The following is a 24393-nucleotide window of genomic DNA, read 5'->3' as shown; positions in this document are numbered from 1 at the left end:
TTACTGATGCTTTGTTCATTTTGAAAAAATATTTTCTTTTCCCTGGGTGTTTCATTTGAATAGTTTCTATTGCTATGCTTTCAAGTTCACTAATCTTTTCTTCTGTGGTATCTACTTTGCCATTATACCCATGCAGTGTATTTTTCATCTCACACGTTGTAGTTTCCTTCTCGAGTAGTTCAATGTAGGTCTTTTTTTTTCTTTCTAATAGCCCATGTCTCTTTTAACTTATTGAACATACGGAATATAGTTATAACAATTGTTTATTGTCCTTGTCTGCTAATTCTAACACCTGTGTTAGTTCTGTGTCTGTTTCAATTGATGTTTCTCCTCACTGCATGTTGTGTTTTCTTCCTTTTTTTGCATAATTTTTTTTTGTTGCATGTCAGACATTGTGAAATTTACCTTGTTGGGTGCTGGCTATTTTTGTTTTCCTTTAGACATGCTTGAGTTTGCTCTGGAATGCAGTTAGGTTACTTGGAAACAGTTTCATCTTCCATGTCTTGCTGTTAAGATGTTAGGTGGGATTGGAGCAGTGGTCAGTCAGGGGCAATTATCCCCCACTTCTGAAGCAAGATCTTTCCATGAATTCTACCCAGTCATGAGACTTTCATCTCACTGGTGACATGAGTGAGACAAAAGCCTCATGACTGGATAGAATTTCATTCCTGGTGAATACAGATATTGTTCCCTCTGATCCTTTCAGATGACTCTTTCCTCAGCTTGAGATAGCTTCCTCACAAGCAAGTGCTGACCATTACCTGAGGTGGACCCTTTGCATACCTTCAGAGCCCTCTCTGAGGTTCTTTCTTCTTCATACTCTGACCCACAAACTCCAGCCACCTTGTCCTCCCTGGACTCTTAGCTCCATTTCTTCAACTCAGAGGGTCCGTTGTGTTCTGCCTGGGTTTCCTCTTCTTGGACTGCAGCCAGGAGACTCTCCCAAGGCAGTAAACTGGGGCAACCATGGGACTCACTTCGTTTATGTCATGTCTTTCTAGGATCACTGGCAGCTTAGTTGCCTGATATACAGTGTCTTGAAAACCATTGTTTCATATATTTTGTCCTCGTTTTGGTTGTTTCCAGTGAGAGTGTAAAAATGGTACCTGTTACTCCATTCAGTTCAGAACTATAACTTCTTTAGGTATCTGGAATCCATTCTTTCTTATGGGTTGAAGTGCATATCTATTTTGAATTTTTTTTTACTCCATCCAAATTATTTACCCCAATATTAATTAGTGAAAATTTTCTTCCCTGATTGTTGTTGATATTTACATTGCATTATTTTAAACACTCACTTAAATTGGGGTTTATTTCTGGATCAGCTCTTGGGTACTGAGGATCTATTTGTCTAATTTTGCCCCAGAGCTATGCTCTTTTACTGGCAGGTGCTTTGTCATTTTTTTTTTTTTTTTTTTTTTTTGTCGGTACACGGGCCTCTCACTGCTGTGGCCTCTCCCGTTGCGGAGCACAGGCTCCAGACGCGCAGGCTCAGCGGCCATGGCTCACGGGCCCAGCCGCTCCGCGGCATGTGGGATCTTCCCGGACCGGGACAGGAACCCGCGTCCCCTGCATCGGCAGGCAGACTCTCAACCACTGCGCCACCAGGGAAACCCTGTCATATATTTTTAATATGTGATAATGCATGCTAATCTTCCCTATTATACTTTTCCATTAAGTGTTCCTCTGCGAATTTTTCAATTTTATTCTGTTATTCTTTTATATCTGTTTAAGAGGCATTTTGTCAAATTAAAAAAACCATTCCGGGATTTTTCTTAAGACTGAATTAAATATGGAAATTAACTTGAGGATGGCCCACAGAAATTTTATATAATATTTGTCTTCCTATCCAGGAGCTTAATATAGCTATCAATCTTCACCACTCATTCAAATCTTTCATTTTAATTTTCTAAAGGTTTTTATAGTTTCTTCACAAAGATCTTGTGAATATGTTTTCTCTCAGGTACTTCTGTGTATGTGTTTGCTATTGGAAATTGACCTTTATTTTGTCAATTTGTTTTTCTACAATTACAGATAAAATGTTCTTGACACCACATGTATGCCTGTGTGTCTGTGTGTATATATTTGCACTGATCTGGCTTCCCATATTCCATACTATATCCAGTAGTTTTTAGAACTGAACCCTTGACTTTTCTAGGTATATAATCATGTCACTAGGAAATAATGGTATTTTTGTCACTTTATTTACAATACTTAAATAATTCCATAAAATGGGTCATGAAACTAGCTACAGCATAGTGTTACACTACAAGAAATATTAGTCTGGATCCCAAATTGAACTGAAAATAAATTGAAATCTTCATAGAATCCTTTTAAAAATACCAAAGGAGGGCTTCCCTGGTGGCGCAGTGGTTGAGAGTCCGCCTGCCAATGCAGGGGACACGGGTTCGTGCCCTGGTTCGGGAAGATCCCACATGCCGCACAGCGGCTGGGCCCATGAGCCATGGCCGCTGAGCCTGCTGGTCCGGAGCCTGTGCTCCGCAACGGGAGAGGCCACAACAGTGAGAGGCCTGCGTATGGCAAAAAAAAAAAAAAACCACCAAAGGAAGAATCCAAATGTAACACAAAGCAAAATATTTTTATTTTTTCTATTTACTTCTTGTCTCTCTAATATCATCTCACACAGGAAACTGCTCTTCAATTTATCCCCAAAACTCCTCTCTCTGCCCCACATTCTTCTTCAAGTCCAGCTCACATAGAGCCAAGTCCTTCCCCCACCAGCACCACCCAAAGTTTCCTGGATTTTCTGATAACCCTATTAATTCCACTTTGCTGGCTTTCTTGGTTCTCTACTTCACCATTACCCTAACCAACAAAAAAAATCTTTCCAGTGGCAAATATTCAATGGAATTTAAGTTAGGATGGGGCTGGGGCAGGGGCGGGGGGTGGATTCAGGCTTTAGTGTACTTATCAAACAGATGACTTTGAATGCTTCTCATTAGCTAAGAAAATATAAACATTTTAAAGTCCCGTGGTTCTCTAAAATAATGTTGAAAAACATTATTTTTATTACATGTTATAATATAGGGAAGAGTTAATGAACCAATTTTTATATGATTGTACATAATTTTCAAATTTAAAAAGTTTGAAAACTGCTGCTCCACGGAAGGTACATGGAGGTATAGCCGAATGCACTCCGGGGTCAGGAAAATGCTCTGGTGCCATCTGCTGGTTCGTGAAGATATACCAGCTGCCCTGGTTGATTTCCAAACCATGTCTTTCAACTCCCAGCTCCCTACATGGCTTTCAAAATAACCAGAAAAATCATCGCAATTTTGGATGGCAAGACCACAGTGCTCAACCTCATAATAATGTAGATTACTTTGTTTGGGACACAACATGAAGAAACAAATTCTTAACTTCTCAGTCATTGAACTAGTCATGTATTTGTTGTACTTGACTAAAATGTAGATTTCACATGCTGCATTTACAGTGCTAATTAGGTACATCTTACTTGGTTTATCATCAATAGATACATTTTCAAGGAGACAGTATGCCATCAGTTGTAATATATCATGCAAATAATCTGCTAAAAATACAATTTTGAATTTTCTGAATGATTTACTTTTATTATAGTTAGAATAATTCTAAGTTATTCCTGTAACAATGCTACTCTTACTTGCATTCTGATACATATTTCTTGAACAGGAAGGAGATACAGATAGAGCTTACACACATTTACATTCATTCATTCATTTGTTCATCTCATAAATATTTATTGTCAACCATATACCATGCACTTTACTGTGTAGCAGGGATTCAGCCATAAATTTGAGAAAGCCCTGTCTTCAACACCATCCTTGGACCAGCATAAGGTCTGCGCATGGATATCACAAATACATAAGAAATAATTTTTTTTTAATGTGGATGCCTGTCCCTCAAAAACTGCCACTTAGGACTGCACATCCTATAACTCTGAATCTCCAGTCTCTGATTTTTGCATTTAAATTTCAGGGAAACGAGTCTCTTAACCCGTGTCCTCAAATAAAAGAAAAAAAAAAAAAAGCCTGTTTGAATGTTCTGGTTTGTGGATTGTACTGTTTCCGGACACTGCTTCAGAGCAGGGGGATGATTTGAATCTGGAAGTGCTTAGATAAGAGAAAGGATAAATTGATGAACTTGTCACAATCTTCCTTTCAGACTGCATGTAAACATTAGATTTTTGCATAGTAAAGTATTATTTCTAAGTAGTTCCAAACATGTAATTTCTTGTTTCCTTTTTTTTTTTTTTTTGTGGTACACGGGCCTCTCACTGCTGTGGCCTTTCCCATTGCGGAGCGCAGGCTCAGCGGCCATGGCTCACGGGCCCAGCCGCTCCGTGGCATGTGGGATCTTCCCGGACCGGGGCACGAACCCATGTCCCCTGCATTGGCAGGTGGACTCTCAACCACTGCGCCACCAGGGAGCCCATCTTGTTTCCTTTTGTTTTCCAATTTATGGTTCTGGAGGTACTCAGGAATTACTGTACTACATGTTCTCAAAAATTGGATGTGGTAGCTGAGGATCCTTTAACCACATTGAACAATTCATATGACTCTTACATTTAAAAATAAGTAGATATAGATATAACATGAATGAAGGGTGATACTGATTCTTTACACTGGCAACTAGAAGGACATGGATTAATAAACTTGTGAATAATTTTTTATGAAAATATTTTATTGAAATAAGGTTATAAAATCTTCCAAAAACTTTAAAAAAACCTTTAACTTAATTTAATTTTATTTAAAATGTTGTCATTATAATCTGTACTTTTGTGTTCTTTTTTTTTCTTTTAAAAACCATTTTTAAATTGAGGTAAAACTCACATAGCATGTAATTCATCATTTTAACCATGTTAAATTACACAATTCAGTGGTTTTTAGTACATTCACAATGTTGTACAACCATCACCACTATCTAATTCCAGGATGTTTCCATCACCCCCAAAAGAAACCTGTGTCTATTAACAGTCATTTGCAATTCTCCCCTACCACCATCCCTCCCTTGGTAACCACTAATCTACTTTTTGTTTCTATAGCCCATTCTGGACATTTCATATAAATCAAATCATTACAACATGTGGCCTTTTTTGTCTGGCTTCTTTCACTTAGCATAATGTTTTCAAGATTTATACATACTGTAGCCTTTGTCAGTAAATTATTCCTTTAATTGCTGAATAATATCTCATTATATGGATACACCACATTTTGTTTATGCATTCATCTGTTGGACATTTGAATTGTTTCTACTTTTTGGCTATTAGGAATAATGCTGCTAAGAACATTCATGTGTAAGTTTTTGTGTGGATATATGATTTCAATTATACTGAGGAGTGGAATTGCTGGGTCATATGGTAACCTTTTGAGCAACTACCCAACTGCTTTCCACGGCACCTACACCTTTTTACATTCCCACCAGCAAGTACCAATTTTTCTGCATCCTCACCAACACTTGTTATTTTCCATTTTTTGGATTACAGCTGTCTTATTGGGTATGAAGTACTATCTCACTGTGGTTTTTGATTTGCATTTCCTGACTAAAGATGTTGAGCATCTTTTCACAGGTTTATTGGCCATTTGTATGTCTTTCTTGGAGAAATATCTATTCAAATCATTAGCCCATATTTCTTTTTTAAAAAATTATTATTACAAATTTATTTTATTTATTTATTTATTTTTGTCTGCGTTGGGTCTTCATTGCTGTGCACGGGCTTTCTCTAGTTGCATCAAGCTGCGGCTACTCTTTTTTTTTAATTTTTTTTATTAGTTTCTGCTTTATAACAAAGTGAATCAGTCATACATATACATCTGTTCCCACATCCCTTCCCTCATGCATCTCCCTCCCTCCCACCCTCCCCATCCCACCCCTCCAGGCGGTCACAAAGCACCAAGCTGATCTCCCCGTGCTCTGCGGCTGATTCCCACTATCTATCTACCTCACGTTTGGTAGTGTATACATGTCCATGCCTCTCTTTCGCTTTGTCGCAGCTTACACTTCCCCCTCCCCATATCCTCAAGTCCATTCTCAAGTAGGTCTGTGTCTTTATTCCCGTTTTATCCCTAGGTTCTTCATGACATTTTTTTTAATTCCATATATATGTGTTAGCATACGGTATTTGTCTTTCTCTTTCTTTTTTTTTTTTTTTTTTTTTTTTGCGGTACACGGGCCTCTCACTGCTGTGGCCTCTCCCGTTGTGGAGTGCAGGCTCCGGACGCGCAGGCTCAGCGGCCATGGCTCACGGGCCCAGCCCCTCCGCGGCATGTGGGACCCTCCCGGACGGGGGCACGAACCTGTGTCCCCTGCATCGGCAGGCGGACTCTCAGCCACTGCGCCACCAGGGAAGCCCTGTCTTTCTCTTTCTGACTTACTTCACTCTGTATGACAGACTCTAGGTCTATCCACCTCATTACAAATAGCTCAGTTTCGTTTCTTTTTATGGCTGAGTAATATTCCATTGTATATATGTGCCACATCTTCTTTATCCATTCATCCGATGATGGACATTTAGGTTGTTTCCAGCTCCGGGCTATTGTGAATAGAGCTGCAATGAACATTTTGGTACATGTCTCTTTGTGAATTACGGTTTTATCAGGGTATATGCCTAGTAGTGGGATTGCTGGGTCCTATGGTAGTTCTATTTTTAGTTTTTTAAGGAACCTCCATACCGTTCTCCATAGTGGCTGTACCAATTCACATTCCCACCAGCAGTGCAAGAGTGTTCCCTTTTCTCCACACCCTCTCCAGCATTTATTGTTTCTAGATTTCTTGATGATGGCCATTCTGACTGGTGTGAGATGATATCTCATTGTAGTTTTTATTTGCATTTCTCTAATGATTAATGATGTTGAGCATTCTTTCATGTGTTTGTTGGCAGTCTGTATATCTTCTTTGGAGAAATGCCTATTTAAGTCTTCTGCCCATTTTTGGATTGGGTTGTTTGTTTTTTTGCTATTGAGCTGCATGAGCTGCTTATAAATTTTGAAGATTAATCCTTTGTCAGTTGCTTCATTTGCAAATATTTTCTCCCATTCTGAGGGTTGTCTTTTGGTCTTGTTTATGGTTTCCTTTGCTGTGCAAAAGCTTTGAAGTTTCATTAGGTCCCATTTGTTTATCTTTGTTTTTATTTCCATTTCTCTGGGAGGTGGGTCCAAAAGGATCTTGCTGTGATTTATGTCATAGAGTGTTCTGCCTATGTTTTCCTCTAAGAGTTTGATAGTTTCTGGCCTTACATTTAGGTCTTTAATCCATTTTGAGCTTATTTTTGTGTATGGTGTTAGGGAATGATCTAATCTCATACTTTTACATGTAGCTGTCCAGTTTTCCCAGCACCACTTATTGAAGAGGCTGTCCTTTCTCCACTGTACATTCCTGCCTTCTTTATCAAAGATAACTTGACCATATGTGCGTGGGTTTATCTCTGGGCTTTCTATCCTGTTCCATTGATCTATCTTTCTGTTTTTATGCCAGTACCACACTGTCTTGATTACTGTAGCTTTGTAGTATAGTCTGAATTCAGGGAGCCTGATTCCTCCAGCTCTGTTTTTCGTTCTCAAGATTGCTTTGGCTATTCGGGGCCTTTTGTTTTTCCAAAACAAATTTTGAAATTTTTTGTTCCAGTTCTGTGAAAAATGCCAGTGGTAGTTTGATAGGGATTGCATTGAATCTGTAGATTGCTTTGGGTAGTAGAGTCATTTTCACAATATTGATTCTTCCAATCCAGGAGCATGGTATATCTCTCTATCTATTTGTATCATCTTTAATTTCTTTCATCAGTGTCTTATAATTTTCTGCATACAGGTCTTTTGTCTCCTTAGGTAGGTTTATTCCTAGATATTTTATTCTTTTTGTTGCAATGGTAAATGGGAGTGTTTTCTTAATTTCACTTGCAGATTTTTCATCATTAGTGTATAGGAATGCCAGAGATTTCTGTGCATTAATTTTGTATCCTGCTACTTTACCAAATTCATTGATTAGCTCTAGTAGTTTTCTGGTAGCATCTTTAGGATTCTCTATGTATAGTATCATGTCATCTGCAAACAGTGACAGCTTTACTTCTTCTTTTCCTATTTGGATTCCTTTTATTTCCTTTTCTTCTCTGATTGCTGTGGCTAGAACTTCCAAAACTAGGTTGAATAAGAGTGGTGAGAGTGGGCAGCCTTGTCTTGTTCCTGATCTTAGTGGAAATGGTTTCAGTTTTTCACCATTGAGGACAATGTTGGCTGTGGGTTTGTCATATATGGCCTTTATTATGTTGAGGAAAGTTCCCTCTATGCCTACTTTCTGCAGGGTTTTTATCATAAATGGGTGTTGAATTTTGTCAAAAGCTTTCTCTGCATCTATTGAGATGATCATATGGTTTTTCTCCTTCAACATGTTAATATGGTGTATCACATTGATTGATTTGCGTATATTGAAGAATCCTTGCATTCCTGGAATAAACCCCACTTGATCATGGTGTATGATCCTTTTAATGTGCTGTTGGATTCTGTTTGCTAGTATTTTGTTGAGGATTTTTGCATCTATGTTCATCAGTGACATTGGCCTGTAGTTTTCCTTCTTTGTGACATCTTTGGTTTTGGTATCAAGGTGATGGTGGCCTCGTAGAATGAGTTTGGGAGTGTTCCTTCCTCTGATATTGTTTGGAAGAGTTTGAGAAGGATGGGTGTTAGCTCTTCTCTAAATGTTTGATAGAATTCGCCTGTGAAGCTATCTGGTCCTGGGCTTTTGTTTGTTGGAAGATTTTTAATCACAGTTTCAATTTCAGGGCTTGTGATTGGTCTATTCATATTTTCTATTTCTTCCTGATTCAGTCTTGGCAGGTTGTGCATTTCTAAGAATTTGTCCATTTCTTCCAGGTTGTCCATTTTATTGGCATAGAGTTGCTTGTAGTAATCTCTCATGATCTTTTGTATTTCTGCAGTGTCAGTTGTTACTTCTCCTTTTTCATTTCTAATTCTATTGATTTGAGTCTTCTCCCTTCTTTTCTTGATGAGTCTGGCTAATGGTTTGTCAATTTTGTTTATCTTCTCAAAGAACCAGCTTTTAGTTTGGTTGATCTTTGCTATCGTTTCCTTCATTTCTTTTTCATGTATTTCTGATCTGATCTTTATGGTTTCTTTCCTTCTGCTAACTTTGAGGGTTTTTTGTTCTTCTTTCTCTAATTGCTTTAGGTGCAGGGTCAGGTTGTTTACTCGAGATGCTTCCTGTTTCTTAAGGTGGGATTGTATTGCTATAAACTTCCCTCTTAGAACTGCTTTTGCTGCGTCCCATAGGTTTTGGTTCGTCGTGTCTCCATTGTCATTTGTTTCTAGGTATTTTTTAATTTCCTCTTTGATTTCTTCAGTGATCACTTCGTTATTGAGTAGTGTATTGTTTAGCCTCCATGTGTTTGTATTTTTTACACATCTTTTCCTGTAATTGATGTCTAGTCTCATAGCATTGTGGTCGGAGAAGATACTTGATACAATTTCAATTTTCTTAAAATTACCGAGGCTTGATTTGTGACCCAAGATATGATCTATCCTGGAGAATGTTCCATGAGCACTTGAGAAAAATGTGTATTCTGTTGTTTTTAGATGGAATGTCCCATAAATATCAACTAAGTCCATCTTGTTTAATGTATCATTTAAAGCTTGTGTTTCCTTATTTATTTTCATTTTGGATGATCTGTCCATTGGTGAAAGTGAGGTGTTAAAGTCTCCTACTATGATTGTGTTACTGTCGATTTCCCCTTTTATGGCTGTTAGTATTTGCCTTATGTATTGAGGTGCTCCTATGTTGGGTGCATAAATATTTACAATTGTTATATCTTCTTCTTGGATCGATCCCTTGATCATTATGTAGTGTCCTTCTTTGTCTCTTCTAATAGTCTTTATTTTAAAGTCTATTTTGTCTGATATAAGAATTGCTACTCCAGCTTTCTTTTGATTTCCATTTGCATGGAATATCTTTTTCCATCCCCTTACTTTCAGTCTGTATGTGTCTCTAGGTCTGAAGTGGGTCTCTTGTAGACAGCATATATATGGGTCTTGTTTTTGTATCCATTCAGCCACTCTGTGTCTTTTGGTGGGAGCATTTAGTCCATTTACATTTAAGGTAATTATTGATATGTATGTTCCTGTTCCCATTTCCTTAATTACTTTGGGTTCGTCATTGTAGGTATATTCCTTCTGTTGTGTTTCTTGCCTAGAGAAGTTCCTTTAGCATTTGTTGTAAAGCTGGTTTGGTGGTGCTGAACTCTCTCAGCTTTTGCTTGTCTGTAAAGGTTTTAATTTCTCCATCAAATTTGAATGAGATCCTTGCTGGGTAGAGTAATCTTGGTTGCAGGTTTCTCTCCTTCATCACTTTAATTATGTCCTGCCACTCCCTTCTGGCTTGTAGAGTTTCTGCTGAGAGATAAGCTGTTAACCTGATGGGGATTCCCTTGTGTGTTATTTGTTGTTTTTCCCTTGCTGCTTTTAATATGATTTCTTTGTGTTTAATTTTTGACAGTTTGATTAATATGTGTCTTGGTGTATTTCTCCTTGGATTTATTCTGTATGGGACTCTCTGTGCCTCCTGGACTTGATTAACTATTTCCTTTCCCATATTAGGGAAGTTTTCAACTATAATCTCTTCAAATATTTTCTCAGTCCCTTTCTTTTTCTCTTCTTCTTCTGGAACCCCTATAATTCGAATGTTGGTGCGTTTAATGTTGTCCCAGAGGTCTCTGAGACTGTCCTCTGTTCTTTTCATTCTTTTTTCTTTATTTTGCTCTGCAGCAGTTATTTCCACTATTTTATCTTCCACCTCACTTATCCGTTCTTCTGCCTCAGTTATTCTGCTATTGATCCCGTCTAGACTATTTTTCATTTCATTTATTGTGTTTTTAATCGATGCTTGATTCATCTTTAGTTCTTCTAGGTCCTTGTTAACTGTTTCTTGCATTTTGTCTATTCTATTTCCAAGATTTTGGACCTTGGAAATAGAATCTTGGATCAGCTTTACTATGATTATTCTGAATTCTTTTTCAGGTAGACTGCCTATTACCTCTTCATTTGTTAGGTCTGGTAGGTTTTTATCTTGCTCCTTCACCTGCTGTGTGTTTTTCTGCCTTCTCATTTTGCTTATGTTACTGTGTTTGGGGTCTCCTTTTTGCAGGCTGCAGATTCGTAGTTCCCGTTGTTTTTGGTGTCTGTCCCCCGTGGCTAAGGTTGTTTCAGTAGGTTGTGTAGGCTTCCTGGTGGGGGGGACTAATGCCTGTGTTCTGGTGGTTGAGGCTCGATCTTGTCTTTCTGGTGGACAGGTCCACGTCTGGTGGTGTGTTTTGGGGTGCCTGTGGCCTTATTATGTTTTTAGGTAGCCTCTCTGCTAATGGCTGGGGTTGTGTTCCTGCCTTGCTAGTTGCTTGGCATAGGGTGACCAGCACTGTAGCTTGCTGGTCGTTGAGTGAAGCTGGGTGCTGGTGTTGAGATGGAGATCTCTGGGAGATTTTCGCTGCTTGATATTATGTGGAGCTGGGAGGTCTCTTGTGGACCCGTGTCCTGAAGTTGGCTCTCCCACTTCAGAGGCACAGCACTGGCTCCTGGCTGCAGCACCAAGAGCCTTTCATCCACCCGGCTCAGAATAACAGGGAGAAAAAGTAGAAAGAAAGAATTAGTAGAAGAAAGAAAGAGAGAGGGAAAGAAAGGAAGAAGGGAAGAAAGGAAGGAAGGAAGGAAGAAAGAAAGGAGGGAGGGAGGATGGAAAGAAAGAAAGAAAGGAGGGAGGGAGGGAGGAATGAAAGCAAAAGGAAGAGTGAATGGAAGAAGGGAGGGAGGGAGGGAGGGAGGAAAGAAAGAAAGAAAGACAGGAGGGAGGGAGGGAGGAAGGAAAGAAAAAGAAAGTGTAAAGAAGAAGGGTGGGAGGGAGGGAGGGAGGAAAGAAAAAGAAAGAAGGAAAGGAGGAGCAGAGGGAGGGAGGGAGGAAGGGAAGGTAGGAAAAAAAGAAAGAGCAGGTAAAGTAAAATAGAATAAAGTATGAAATATAGTAGCGTTATTAAAATTAGAAAGTAATTATTGAAAAAAAAAACGGACCGATAGAACCCTGGGACATATGGTGGAAGCAAAGGTATACAGAGAGAATCTTACACAGAAGATTACACATACACATTCACAAAAAGAGAGCAGGGGGAAAAATCAAAAATCTTGCTCTCCAAGTCCACCTCCTCAATTTGGGATACTTCATTGTAAAAAGAGGAAAAGGGCGAGAAGTCTGAAATCTTGCTCTCTAAGTCCACCTCCTTAATTTGGAATAATTCGTTGTAAAAAGAGGAAAAGGGGGGAAAGTCTTAAATCTTGTCCTCAAAGTCCACTTCCTCAATTTGGGATGATTCGCTGTCCATTCATGCACTCCACAGACGCAGGGCACATCAAATGGACCGTGGAGCTTTAATCCGCTGCCTCCGAGGCTGCACAGAGAGATTTCCCTGTCTCTTCTCTGCTCTCACAGCTCCCGGGTCTCAGCCTTGGACCTGGCCCCGCCTCTGCGCGTAGGTCGCCGGAGGGCGTCCGTTCTTCGCTCAGACAGGACGGGTTTAAAGGAGCCGCTGATTCGGGGGCTCTGGCTCACTCAGGCAGAGGGGAGGGAGGGGCGCGCAGTGTGGGGCGGGCCTGCGGCGGCAGAGGCCGGCGTGACGTTGCAGCAGCCCGAGGCGCTCCGTGCGCTTTCCCGGGAAAGCCGTCCCCGGGTCCCGGGACCCCGGCAGTGGCGGGGTGCACAGGACCCCCGGAAGGCGGGTAGGACAGTGACCCGCGCTCGCACATAGGCCCCGCGGCGGCGGCGGCAGCAGCAGCCCCAGCGTCCCACACCCGTCTCCGAGGTCCGCGCCTGTCTCCGGCGCTTCCCCAAGCAGCCCTCTTAATGCCCTCTCCTCGCGCACCAGGAAACAAAAGGGAAAAAAGTCTCTTGCCTCTTCGGCAGCTCCAGACCCTTTCCCCGGGCTGCGGCTACTCTTAATTGCTGTGTGTGGGCTTCTCATTGCGGTGGCTTCTCTTGTTGCGGAGCACGGGCTGTAGGCGTGCAGGCTTCAGTAGTTGCAGCACGTGGGCTCAGTAGTTGTGGCTCACAGGCCTTAGAGCGCAGGCTCAGTAGTTGTGGCACACGGGCTCAGGCGCTCCGCGGCATGTGGGATCCTCCCGGACCAGGGCTCGAACCCATGTCCCCTGCCTTGGCAGGCGGACTACCAACCACTGTGCCACCAGGGAAGCCCCCTTAGCCCATATTTAAATTGGATTACTTGTCTTTTTTATTGTTGAGTTGTAAGACTTCTTTGTATATTCTGGGTACTAGACCCTTACCAGTTATGTGACTCACAAATATTTTCTCCCATTCTCTGGGTTGTCTTTTCAATTTGTCGATAGTGTCCTTCGATGCACAAAAAAGTTCTTAATTTGGATCAAGTCCAACTTACCTATTTCTTCTTTTGTTGCTTGTGTTTTGGGTGTCAAAGAGTACAGGATTTTGCACTCTAATTTTTTAGAATGTCCCTCAGTTTGGGTCTGTCTGAGGTCTCCTCATGATAAGTTCCAGGTTGTGCACCATGTCCGTTAACCATCCTCACCCCTCTGGAAGGAGGTGCACTTAGCCCTGTGTTGACCCCCCGAGTTCATTGGCTCACCCGAGGTCACATGGCAAGTGTGGGTCGAGCCGGTTTCATCTCAAGCTTGCCCGGCTGCAGGGCCTTGGCTCCTGAGAGCAGCAGCCTCTCGCTTCTGGGGTTGCTTGTCACCTCTGCTGCTTGCAGGACTGGCTTTCAGGCGGCAGAGGGAGTTGTGACTCCTGCCCAGGAGCTGGTGGGAAAGGTGGAGCCCCAAGTCTGCCCCCTCCACACCCTGGGGACCTGAGGGCAGCAATGAGGCTGACGCCCACCTGCTTGCCCCTCCCTGCAGTTGGGTGTTCCTGGTGAAGAAGTGTTACCAAGACAGGGACACATCCCTGCAGAGCAGCGTCATCACCAAAGTCAAGGGTGTGACCTTCACTAACACCTCAGAGCTTGGGGAGCGGCTCTGGGATGTTGCCGACTATGTCATCCCACCCCAGGTCTGAGCCCCACCCAGCACAAGGGCCTAGGCTGACAGGGTCTGGATCTGGGTGGGTGACATGGGAAACTGCTTGGGGAGCCAGGGACCTCCATTCACTGTCTCCCTTGGCCTGGGACGGCTGCAGGGTTTGCAGATAGACTCTGCCCAGGTCCTTTCCCCCATGCCAAACCCCAGCCCTCCCCAACTGTGCCTTACGGGGCTGCTCTGTTCCCATCAAACCCTGAGCCTGTTGAGACCAAATGGGACCCATAAAACTTCCAGGTCAGTGTGAGTTGGGTGGCCTGGCACCGAGAGCCCCGCCCTTATATTGGCCACTGTCCCTGGGAGCAGTTCCCTGGGCTGGGGCCAGGCCATCTCATCACTGCCCCTTCTCCTCTCTCCCCTCCTGTATCTCAGCTTGGACCCTGGGGGCTGAGGTCAGAATGGTTTGGGGTTGTGGGCATGGAAGAGACCCCTCTAAGCATACCTGCTCTGGGACTCTGAGGTCAGTGGGCTCTTGGGTGGGATCCACTGATTTTGTGGCCCCAGTGTCTGCAACACCCATGCAGAGATCCCACCACCTTCCAGGCAGCCCCGGGAAGGGGGGACCCCAAATAGCAGGAGGGGGTTCCTCAACCTCCCTCTGGTTTCTCAGGGAGAGAATGTCTTCTTTGTAATCACCAACCTGGTCGTGACCCCCAACCAGCGGCAGGAAACCTGTGCCGAGGTGCGTCTTGGTGCAGAGAGCTGGGGAGGGGGTGGGAGAGCTATCAGCAGTACTTGGGGTCCACCCCTCTCCTGAGGCAGGGGTGTCGACCCCCTCCAAGGGCCCTGGGGGATGTGTGCACCAGCGTGCACACCTGCATTGTTCAGGGGAGAAGCAGGTTCTCAAGGGGTGAGCTGCCACAGGCAAGAGAGGAACCCCTGGCCTCACCCTGGGGTGGGACCTGGTTCTGAGAAGGGGTCCCTGCAGGCACCTCCCCCCAGCCAGGCACCCTTTCTCTCCTGGCAGAGTGAAAGCATTCCTGATGCCTTGTGCTATGAGGACAGCGACTGCCCTCCTGGGGAGCCTGTTGTGGCTGGAAATGGTGAGGCCTGGAGTAGACGGGGCTGGGGGCAGAAGGGGAGCTGGAACCAGGAGGTTCCTGGCATTGTCCTTCTCCCACCCCTGCAGGAGTGAGGACTGGCCGCTGCCTGTGGGCGGGGAGCGAGCAAAAGGGCACCTGTGAGATCTTCGCCTGGTGCCCGGTGGAGACAAAGTCCAGGCCAGCGTGAGTGGCTGCAACCTCGGGACCCTGAGGAGTTACCCAGTCCTGGGCAGCGGGTCCCAGCCCGATGGTGGAGATGTGTCCTGGGGGAGAAGCTAGGACACCCCACAAAGGCCCCAGGACCACCCCAACATGATCAAATTGACTGTCCTTTGCAAAGGCTCCAGGGCACCCAGGGAGCAGACAGGCTTCAGCCTCAGCACAGGCATGGAGGGGGCGGGGCAGGGCCTCCTGAGCAGACTGTCCTGCCTTGGTTTTCAGGAAGCCACTCCTGGGCTAAGCTGAAGACTTCACTGTTTACATAAAGAACTTCATTCGTTTCCCCAAATTCAACTTCTCCAAGTACGTGGGCCTGTGTGCATGGTGTGTATGGGACGCTGTGTGGAATGACCCACTGGGTGATGAGGGGGCACCCTTTCCTGTGCAGTGGCGGCAGGGCTGTGTCCTTTCGTACTGGAGGATGTTGTGGGTGGGAAAGCAGTCAGGATCTGAGGAGGGGCTAAAAGTCAAGGGCTCAGTGTGGCTCAGGCCCGGTTTCTGGACTGGGAACAGCGAGTCTCACCTTCCTTTCACTGGCTCTTCATGGCCTCCACCCAGGACAAATGTGCTGGACACCACAGACAGAGCGTTCCTGAAGTCCTGTAAATTTGGCCCCAAGGACCCCTACTGCCCCATCTTCCGACTTGGGTCTGTGGTCCGCTGGACCGGGAGCAGCTTCCAGGAGATAGCTGTGCAGGTGGGTGGTGGGGCTGGAGGGCTCTGGGCTTGAGCTCTGCAATGAGGAGGGGGTGTGGAGGAGGACCCATGGGATGGGGTGGCCCTGCATTCACCTGCCCAGGGACTGTCTCAGAATTAGCTGTGCTGCACAGCCAGCTGTGCTGCACTTGGTGAGGGCCACACTTGCACCCGCATCTGGCTCTTGAGTCCTGGGGCATCAGCTGAAACCGAGCCAGGGGCCCCACTGGCACCCTGGCTGTGGTGTGAGGTGCCAGTCCTGCGGTAGGTGCTCGCTCGGGTCATTCCCTTCTCCCTGGAGCGTGAAGCAGGAGGATATGGGCTGTCAGCGACGTACTTTTCTCAGTCACCCCATAGGTGTGAACCCTCCCGGAAGGATGCTCCAGTGGGGCCAACCCCCTGCCTGAGCTCTCCATGAAGAGTTGGTCTGTGACTTCTGTCTCCAGAAAGTTCTGTGCACTGATTCTTTTTTTTTTTTTTTTTTTTTTTTTTTTGCGGTATGCGGGCCTCTCACTGTTGTGGCCTCTCCCATTGCGGAGCGCAGGCTCCAGACGCGCAGGCTCAGCGGCCATGGCTCACGGCCCAGCCGCTCCGCGGCATGTGGGATCTTCCCAGACCGGGACACGAACCCGTGTCCCCTGCATCGGCAGGCGGATTCTCAACCACTGCGCCACCAGGGAAGCCCTGTGCACTGATTCTTGTCTCCTTTGCATCAAGGGTGGTGTGATAGGAATTCAGATTGACTGGGACTGTGACCTTGACAGAGCTCCCTCGGAATGTTACCCTCGCTATTATTTTAACCGTCTGGACAACAGATTTTCAGAAAACTCTCTTTCTTCTGGGTACAGCTTCAGGTAATGGGGGCTAAGTCTGCCACCTTATGACCCTGTCCACGTTTCGTGTCCTTGCCTGGGTGTCAGCGCTATGACACCCCTTCCTGGGGGTGGGTGTCAGAGTGGGAGGTGCAGGGAGGCTGCCAGGGGGCCTCTGGGACAGAAGCATTGGCCATGGCTCTGGACTTACCCTGAAGCTGAGGCCTGGGTCAGGCCCATCAGTGCCTTGGTGGCCCGGGTTGGCCCGGCAGCCGTGGGAAAGCCCTTGCCTCTTGGGGAGTGTCTGGCAAGAACTGCAAAGATCTGAATGAACCTTTTATGTCACATCAGCAAGGGGGTCTCCAACCTTTCCTGGGGCTGCTGAATGCCAGGGTCCTGGGGTGGGGTGGGGGTTATAAATCTCCTAGGTAGTGGAGCCTGTGTTGCCAAACAGGGAAGACCCAGGCAGGCTGAGGGCTCCCCGAGCCGTGTCTCCCCCAGGTTTGCCAAGTATTACCGAGACGCAGCTGGGGTGGAGCTCCGCACGCTGTTTAAAGCCTACGGGATCCGCTTTGATGTGATGGTGAATGGCAAGGTGTGTGGGTGAGGCCCCCCTTCTGAAGCTGGGCAGGTCCTGGGAGGGTGGGGCATGCTGGGGGGGACCCCAGGCTGGCTCTGGTGGAGTCCCTGGGGATCCTGCTGTCCTGCTGCCTTCCTCACCCCACCTTGTCTCTCTGTGCTCCAGGCAGGGAAGTTCAACATCGTCCCCACAGTCATCAACGTGGGCTCAGGGGTGGCGCTCATGGGTGTGGTGAGTACCTCTCCCCCACCCCCTTTACCCTCCGAGCACCCGTGGGGGTGGGCAGGGGGACACTGCCCCAGGGGAGTTGCCCCAGTGCTCCAGAAAGAACCAGAACTGGGGAGGTCAGTGTGGATATGGGGGTGAACAGGGCTCTCTGGGACTTCACACCCCTCCAGCAGCCCCCAGGTGGCCGTGACTACCTGGGTTTCTCTTTCCAGAGCCAGAGAGGCTTCTGCCTGTGGCTCTGCAGCTGGGGGGTTCTCCGGGATCCTGTGCAGCCTTGTCTCCACTTCTGCTAAAGAGAAGCAGGATCCGGCTATATACAGGGCTTCTCAGCCGTGGCCCTGTTGACACGTAGGGCCAGATCACTTTTTTTGTGGGGTGACTGTGTGCATTGTAGGGTGTCTGACAGCATCCTCGGCCTCTACCCACCAGACGCCAGCGGCACATTCCCCCCCCCAGTTGTGACGGCCAAAAATGTCTCCAGATGTTGCCAAACTGCCCCCCCCGCCGTTGTGAATCACGGGGCTAAAAAGATGAGAGGCAGGGAAGTCGGGCTGTAGTCCAGGTCTGTCCCTTCAGTTGGGCAGAGGGGCCACCGGAGAGGAAGTAACGGCTGGAGGGCAGGGAAAGGCTTCCTCTGGATCTTTCATGCCCCTTTGTTTTTCTGGAAGCTTTTTAAAGACAAGGCAGTCATCAGAGTGGCTCACACCCATACCAGCAAGCCCCTTGCCAAGGTTTCTGGCAGCCTTGTCCCTGGTTCCTCTGCCCGGGAGGTCACAGCAGCCCCATGGGGGCTTCCAGGAGGACCTCAGACTGACTTTTTATTGAGACCAAGAACACCGTGTCCTGTAGCAGGACTCAAAGAGGCCATGCTCCTGAGAGGTGGTCAGTGGATGAAAGTGGGCCCCAAGGGACTCCTCTTAACTGCAGCAACATTGATGGGGAGCCCTGCACGTTTGCATAGGTAACTTCCCAAGACAGGGGCCACCTTCAGACATCACATTCTTATGATGGGGGTAAATCAGAACACAGGCATCTGGGGACACACTTGTGGAATGAAGGTAATGGCGAAAAGTGGTAGAGGCTGGGTGGGGGGGGGTGGGAGGAGTGTTCTCTGTGGAACAAGGAATTGATAACCTTTTTGGCATCTGGGGGAGGGTTGCGGGGGTGGGAAAGGTTGTGCAATGCTCAGGGTCAGAGGCCCTGATTCACCTGTGGTCCTCCATCAACCCTCTCCCACCACCCCGCCCCCTCCTCTCTGTGCAGTGGGTGGAGTCGCCCTCTGGTGGAGGAGACTGGTATTTGCGCCATCCACTCTGGTCTGAAGAGCTTGTGTTCAGGTGTCAGTGGGTCGGTCCGCTGGGTTGGCGCAGGCCTCCTCATCTTTCCTTGACCGCTGCTGTGGTGTCCTTGTTGTTCAGATACCCTCCAGTCCCTCTCTCACTGCCTACTAAAGGGATCTTCCCGCAATGCCACAATTCCGTTCCTGGCCCTGTTCCCAGGCGTGACGAGCCTGTTCCTCTGCAGTGCCCTTCCTGAGCGTTTTTTCCTTTTTCCTTATATAAAATCCTCTTCAGCCTCAAGACTCAGCCCAGATATTCCTCCCCAGGCTGAGTAGAGTCCCATCTTCTCTCTGCTGCCCCTGCTCCTCGCCCCATCACGGGACATTGTCACTCTGTCATAATTTATATGCTCGTCTCCTGCACCAGAGGGGGAGTCCCCAGAGAGTGTCATTGTCTTACTCTTTCCCGCACCCCAGGGCAGTGCCTGGCACTGGTGAGTGCTCAGCAGACACTGGCTGAAGGCGTGATTCGATGGGATCAGGGTAGTGCGGCGTGCTCAACCTGAGGGGTCAGACGGACCACAGGCTAACTCTGGCTCTACCGTGGACCAGCTTTGTGGCCTTGGACAAAATGCCTCTTTCTGAGCACAGCCCCCCTCAGGGGTTGCTGCAGGATCAAATGGGATGTAGTTGGTGTCAAGTGGCCGGGTGCTCTCTGGAAGTCTAGGATTCTGAGTCAGGGACCCCAACTCTTTTGCAGGGGTCTTTCTTCTGCGACCTGGTACTCATCTACTTCATCAAAAAGAGCCACCTGGTTTTATGTCGGCGTTTGTGGGGTAGAGGCAGGGCTGAATACAGGGAGCTCCCTTGGAAGGGCTGGGTAAGGCGGAATGTTCTGAGTACCAACTCTACAAAACTGGATTCTACTTCAGAGCAGCTGGCAGAAGACAAGACCACCCAGGCCATGGGCAGGAGACCTGGTTTCCAGGCCTGGCCCTGCCACTGTCTCCCCAGGTGACTTTGGACCAGTCCCAGGCCGCCTTGGGCCTCAGTTTCTCTCCCTGTGGCTGGCTGCCCTCTGCTTCGAGCTTCCATTCTCTGCTGACTCAGCAATTGGCGGCCTCCAGTGGGGAGCTGGGCCTGGAACCCAGCGGCGGACGCAGTAGCTCGGCGCTCCCTCAGACAACCCGTGGTACAGATTCCCGCGACGCCATCTTGCACTGGAGGATGCTCACTTTTGCGTTCTTGAAGATAATTCTCTTGAAAACAAGTGAAAAATAAATATAATGTATTGATTTTTACATAATTTATATTTTATGAAAATATATTCAAATTTTGTACACTTTGAATGTAATTAAATTTTATTTTTTAATCTCTTTGATCATTTTTGCCAATAGAACACAAATATTGCAAGTCTGGATTAAACAACATAATTGGTAATTTTGCTGAAATGGCAAAATTTTATGGGCTAAATATATAGGATATGTATTAGCTCTACATATCTTTATTACTCATCCACAATCATCAGCCAATCAATATTGTACGCAGACAGTTACAATGGTAATTAAATTCTGCCATCTTTTGTATTTTGCTGTCTTTCAGCCGTATGAAAACATTTTCATTTTATCATTATAATTGTTTACTTGTCAAAATTGGAGGTTTTAACATATCCGAGGTAACAGTGTGCTAGGTTGATTTATAACTCTTAAGTATTTAGACTGACAGGTGTGTGTCCCTCTGTATCCTTGCCCTGGCTCCAATATCATAGGGGCAGACTCCATGCCAGCCTATATGGAGACAGTATTCTAGTGAGGGGATACAAGAAATAAATAGGTATGCAAACGAATCAGATCATTTCAGGTAGCCGTAAGTGACATGAGGAAAATACAAGCTTGGTGTATTTGATGGGCAGAAATTAGCCCTCTTGTGATTGGATTAAATGTCAAGATCAACCCTAGCTGAGATATCTCCACTTTATCAAGAATTGTCACTCAGGTCTTAGCATAAATGTTCCCTCCTCAGAGGGTCCTTCTCCAACCACTCAGACTAATGATGCCCTCCCTCTGTGACCCCTATCATATGGCTTTGTATTATTGTCATCAGACCCCTTATTACATTGCCTGATGGTTTTCTGATTTATCTGTTTGCCTTTTATCTGTCTCTTCCTGGTGGGATGTAAGCTCCACAAGAGTAGAGAACTTACCTGTCTTGTTCACCACCATATGCCTAGCCTGGTATAAAGTACACATGGAGTGAATCAAAGTATCCATGCTCTGGATTAAAGGGGAGTGGGGTGAGGAAGGGCTTTTTAAGAGTCCTTTTTTTTTTTTTTTTTTTTTCTTTTTGCGGTATGCGGGCCTCTCACTGTTGTGGCCTCTCCCGTTGCGGAGCACAGGCTCCGGACGCGCAGGCCCAGCGGCCATGGCTCACGGGCCCAGCCGCTCCGTGGCATATGGGATCCTCCCAGACCGGGGCACGAACCCGTATCCCCTGCATCGGCAGGCGGACTCTCAACCACTGCGCCACCAGGGAGGCCCAAGAGTCCTTTTAAAAAGAACTCATTCATTCAAATCACTTATGAATTTGCTTTTTTGGGGTAGAGTCCTTGCTATGAACAGTGATTGAAATAAGGAGTAGAATCATCACTCTGCCACATGACATCCCCCATAAGATGTAAGAATGCATGGTTAAAATACCATCTCTGAAAACAATGTTTACACTTGCATCAAGAAATATGTATCACTACAGCTAAAATTTTGGATTTAATGAATGTAAAATGGCACAAGGCATTAAAAGGATTATAAGATAGGAGGAATTGCAGAGCTACAGATGATCTATAACCAATATTTTAAATTCAAATAACAACTGAGAAAGGACACTTGCTCTGGTCCTCGGCTGAATAATCAAACCGGAAGACAGGCTTATAATCACAAAAACTGAGGAAGTGATAATCAGAAAACAATCAGGAATATATCAAAAGAATTCTTTTTAAATTCTGGAGAAATTAGATGAGAATTCTAGAGAAATTCTGGAGAAAAAGATGTAACTCAAGATCATGGCATATTTTTTTAAATCAAAGCTTTTTGAAACGCATATTACATTTATGGATCTCTGACTTGTTCTTTTTACTTTGCTAGTTTACTTCTTTTTAAAAATATATATTTATTTATTTTTGGCTGTGTTGGGTCTTCATTGCTGTGCGTGGGCTTTCTCTAGTTGCGGCGAGCGGGGTCTACCCTTTGTTGCGGTGCGCGGGCTTCTCATTGCGGTGGCTTCTCTTGTTGCAGAGCACGGGCTCTGCACGGGCTCTAGGCGTGCAGGCTTCAGCAGTTGTGGAACACGGGCTCAGTAGTTGTGGCTCGCGGGCTCTAGAGCACAGGCTCAGTAGTTGTAACGCACTGGCTTAGTTGCTCTGTGGCACGCGGGATCTTCTCCGACCAGGGCTCGGGCCCGTGTCCCCCGCATTGGCAGGCGGATTCTTAGCCACTGTGCCACCAGGGAAGCCCTGCTAGTTTGCTTCTAAAGTAAAATTCAGACGGGCCCATACACCATTGGAACTGACATAAAAATGGTTGAACCAAATACTGCTGTAACTTTCCTTTTATTTTCACTTTGATGAAGCTTTTAAAAATATGAGGATCTTTTTTTAGGCAAAAAATCAAATATGTCTTTGTGGATAAAAATAGGCCTGATTTTCATTTCTCACTACTTTCACTTCTCCCCAAACTGACTGCTTTTGTAAAGAAAAAAAAAATTCCTTTGAGAGATCTGTTGTTAAGGATGAAAGAGATACCACCAGAACTTGAAAAACCACACTACAAGGCAATCAACACCCCATGCAAAACTCTCTCTAGAAATAACTGAAAAGATTTTTTTGGTTGTTTTAAATGCTGTTAAAGCAAAGCACAACAGAAGATTGTGTTCACAAAAGGGAGAGATCAGCACGGAGTATAGAAGTGAGCCCCCCAAACTGTAACTCTGTTTCCAACAGTCTCCAAGGAAGAAGACTGACACCCTGGCATCGAAGAGCTCCACATCCTAAGAGAAATGAATGCATCCAAAAAAGATAGGTAGGATATCCAATTTCACTCCTGTGTCCTGTGCAGCTTCTTGGAGAGGCCAGTGCACTCCATTTGGGCACATACCGCTGCTTGGGGAACAGAATGTGGTATATCCATATGGGACACTCGTCAGCAACACCGATCTATAGTGACACCAAGGAGACCAATGGTTACCTGATGCCGGCAGTGGGGTGGGCATCACAGCAAAGGGGCAAGAGGGAACTTTTTAGGGGCGATGGAAACTTTCTATGTCTTGAATGGGGAGATAGTGTTACCTGCTTATTCTTTTGTTAAAACTCATCGAATTGCTAAACTGAAGTGTGTGATTTCGTTTGTAAATTACTTCTCACCAGGGTTAGTTTACACCAACCAACCAACAAACAAAAAACAATGCGTGGCCTCCAAGAATGCAAAGTGGCGGAAGGGATGGCCCCCAAGCCCCAGGACGGTTGTGTCCAGAATTTGTGGAGCGGCTCACACCGCGATCAGTAGCTCATCGCCTGAAATTCTCAGCTTCTTTTCGTTTTATAGAGGAGGTAAGAAACAGAGAGATGAGAATTCGGTGTAGCTCACACCGCCCAAAGGCGTTAGCGCGGGTATATGAACCCGGGCTGTGACTTCACAGCTCAGTTTGTTTTTGTTTTGTTTTGTTTTGTTTTTGCGGTACGGGGGCCTCTCACTGCCGTGGCCCCTCCCGTTGCGGAGCACAGGCTCCCAACGCGCAGACTCAGCGGTCATGGCTCACGGGCCCAGCCGCTCCGCGGCATGTGGGATCTTCCCGGACCGGGGCACGAACCCGTGTCCCCTGCATCGGCAGGCGGACTCTCAACCACTGCGCGCCACCAGGGAAGCCCGCTCACAGTTTTAACCACTGCGCGATGCTGCCGGTACCTAGTAAAAGCTGGATACGTATATGTTGAATGAATGATTCCGGCTACAGAACCTTAAAGCACACAAAAGGCCCGCCCAGAAACTGAAACTTCCAGCCACAAGCCAAAAACAGACCACTAGCTCCCAGCTAGCCGACCGCAGATCCCGAGCCTTAAGTCCCGCGCGGCGGAGGGGCGGGGCTTCGCCGCCTGGAGGCGGAGTCTCCTTTTGACATTCCGGCAAGCTTGTACCTCTTCACTTGCCGTAGTGCCTGAAACCGGAAATTCGCCCGAGGAGTGCTCCACATTTCCGGGCGAGAGCTGGACTTATTGGTAACACGTGGGAGCTGCTGTGAAGATTCGTTGGATTCTGAGTCCTGCCCCAAGTCGAGCTCCGGGTGAGTAGGAGCTGTGGGTCGGGGTGGTGTACAGGGGAGCGTAAGGTGTGCGCGGGTTTTCGAGTCTCCGCGGAGTCGGGGCTGAGAAACGTTCGGCGCGGTCCCCGGGGCTGTAATTAGC

At 46.2% G+C, this 24393-nt stretch overlaps 2 protein-coding genes across 2 annotated transcripts in view; both read left to right on the top strand.

Moving 5' to 3' along the window:
- LOC308627014 (P2X purinoceptor 5-like) overlaps window positions 1-24211 on the top strand; it is a gene marked incomplete at both ends in the record, with an annotated part of 71275 nt that extends 47064 nt beyond the window's left edge. Inside the window, 13 exon segments of the mRNA XM_081252622.1 lie at window positions 13911-14061; window positions 14698-14769; window positions 15055-15130; window positions 15217-15313; window positions 15572-15587; window positions 15591-15652; window positions 15908-16046; window positions 16763-16899; window positions 17359-17452; window positions 17603-17668; window positions 19705-19824; window positions 19959-20136; window positions 24144-24211. Coding sequence (XP_081108748.1) covers window positions 13911-14061; window positions 14698-14769; window positions 15055-15130; window positions 15217-15313; window positions 15572-15587; window positions 15591-15652; window positions 15908-16046; window positions 16763-16899; window positions 17359-17452; window positions 17603-17668; window positions 19705-19824; window positions 19959-20136; window positions 24144-24211 — 1276 coding nt within the window.
- Window positions 24180-24393, top strand: part of HEATR1 (HEAT repeat containing 1) — a 50694-nt gene continuing 50480 nt past the window's right edge. The window contains exon 1 of the mRNA XM_081241251.1: window positions 24180-24272. The gene's annotated coding sequence lies outside the window, so the exon portion shown is untranslated. The remainder of the gene's footprint in view (window positions 24273-24393) is intronic.

This window comes from Mesoplodon bidens (genome assembly GCF_964165515.1).
Source record: "Mesoplodon bidens genome assembly, chromosome: 1".
NCBI classification, from domain to species: Eukaryota; Metazoa; Chordata; class Mammalia; order Artiodactyla; family Ziphiidae; genus Mesoplodon; species Mesoplodon bidens.
Note: the sequence above shows the minus strand (reverse complement) of the source record. Positions and strands in the feature narration are given on the sequence as shown.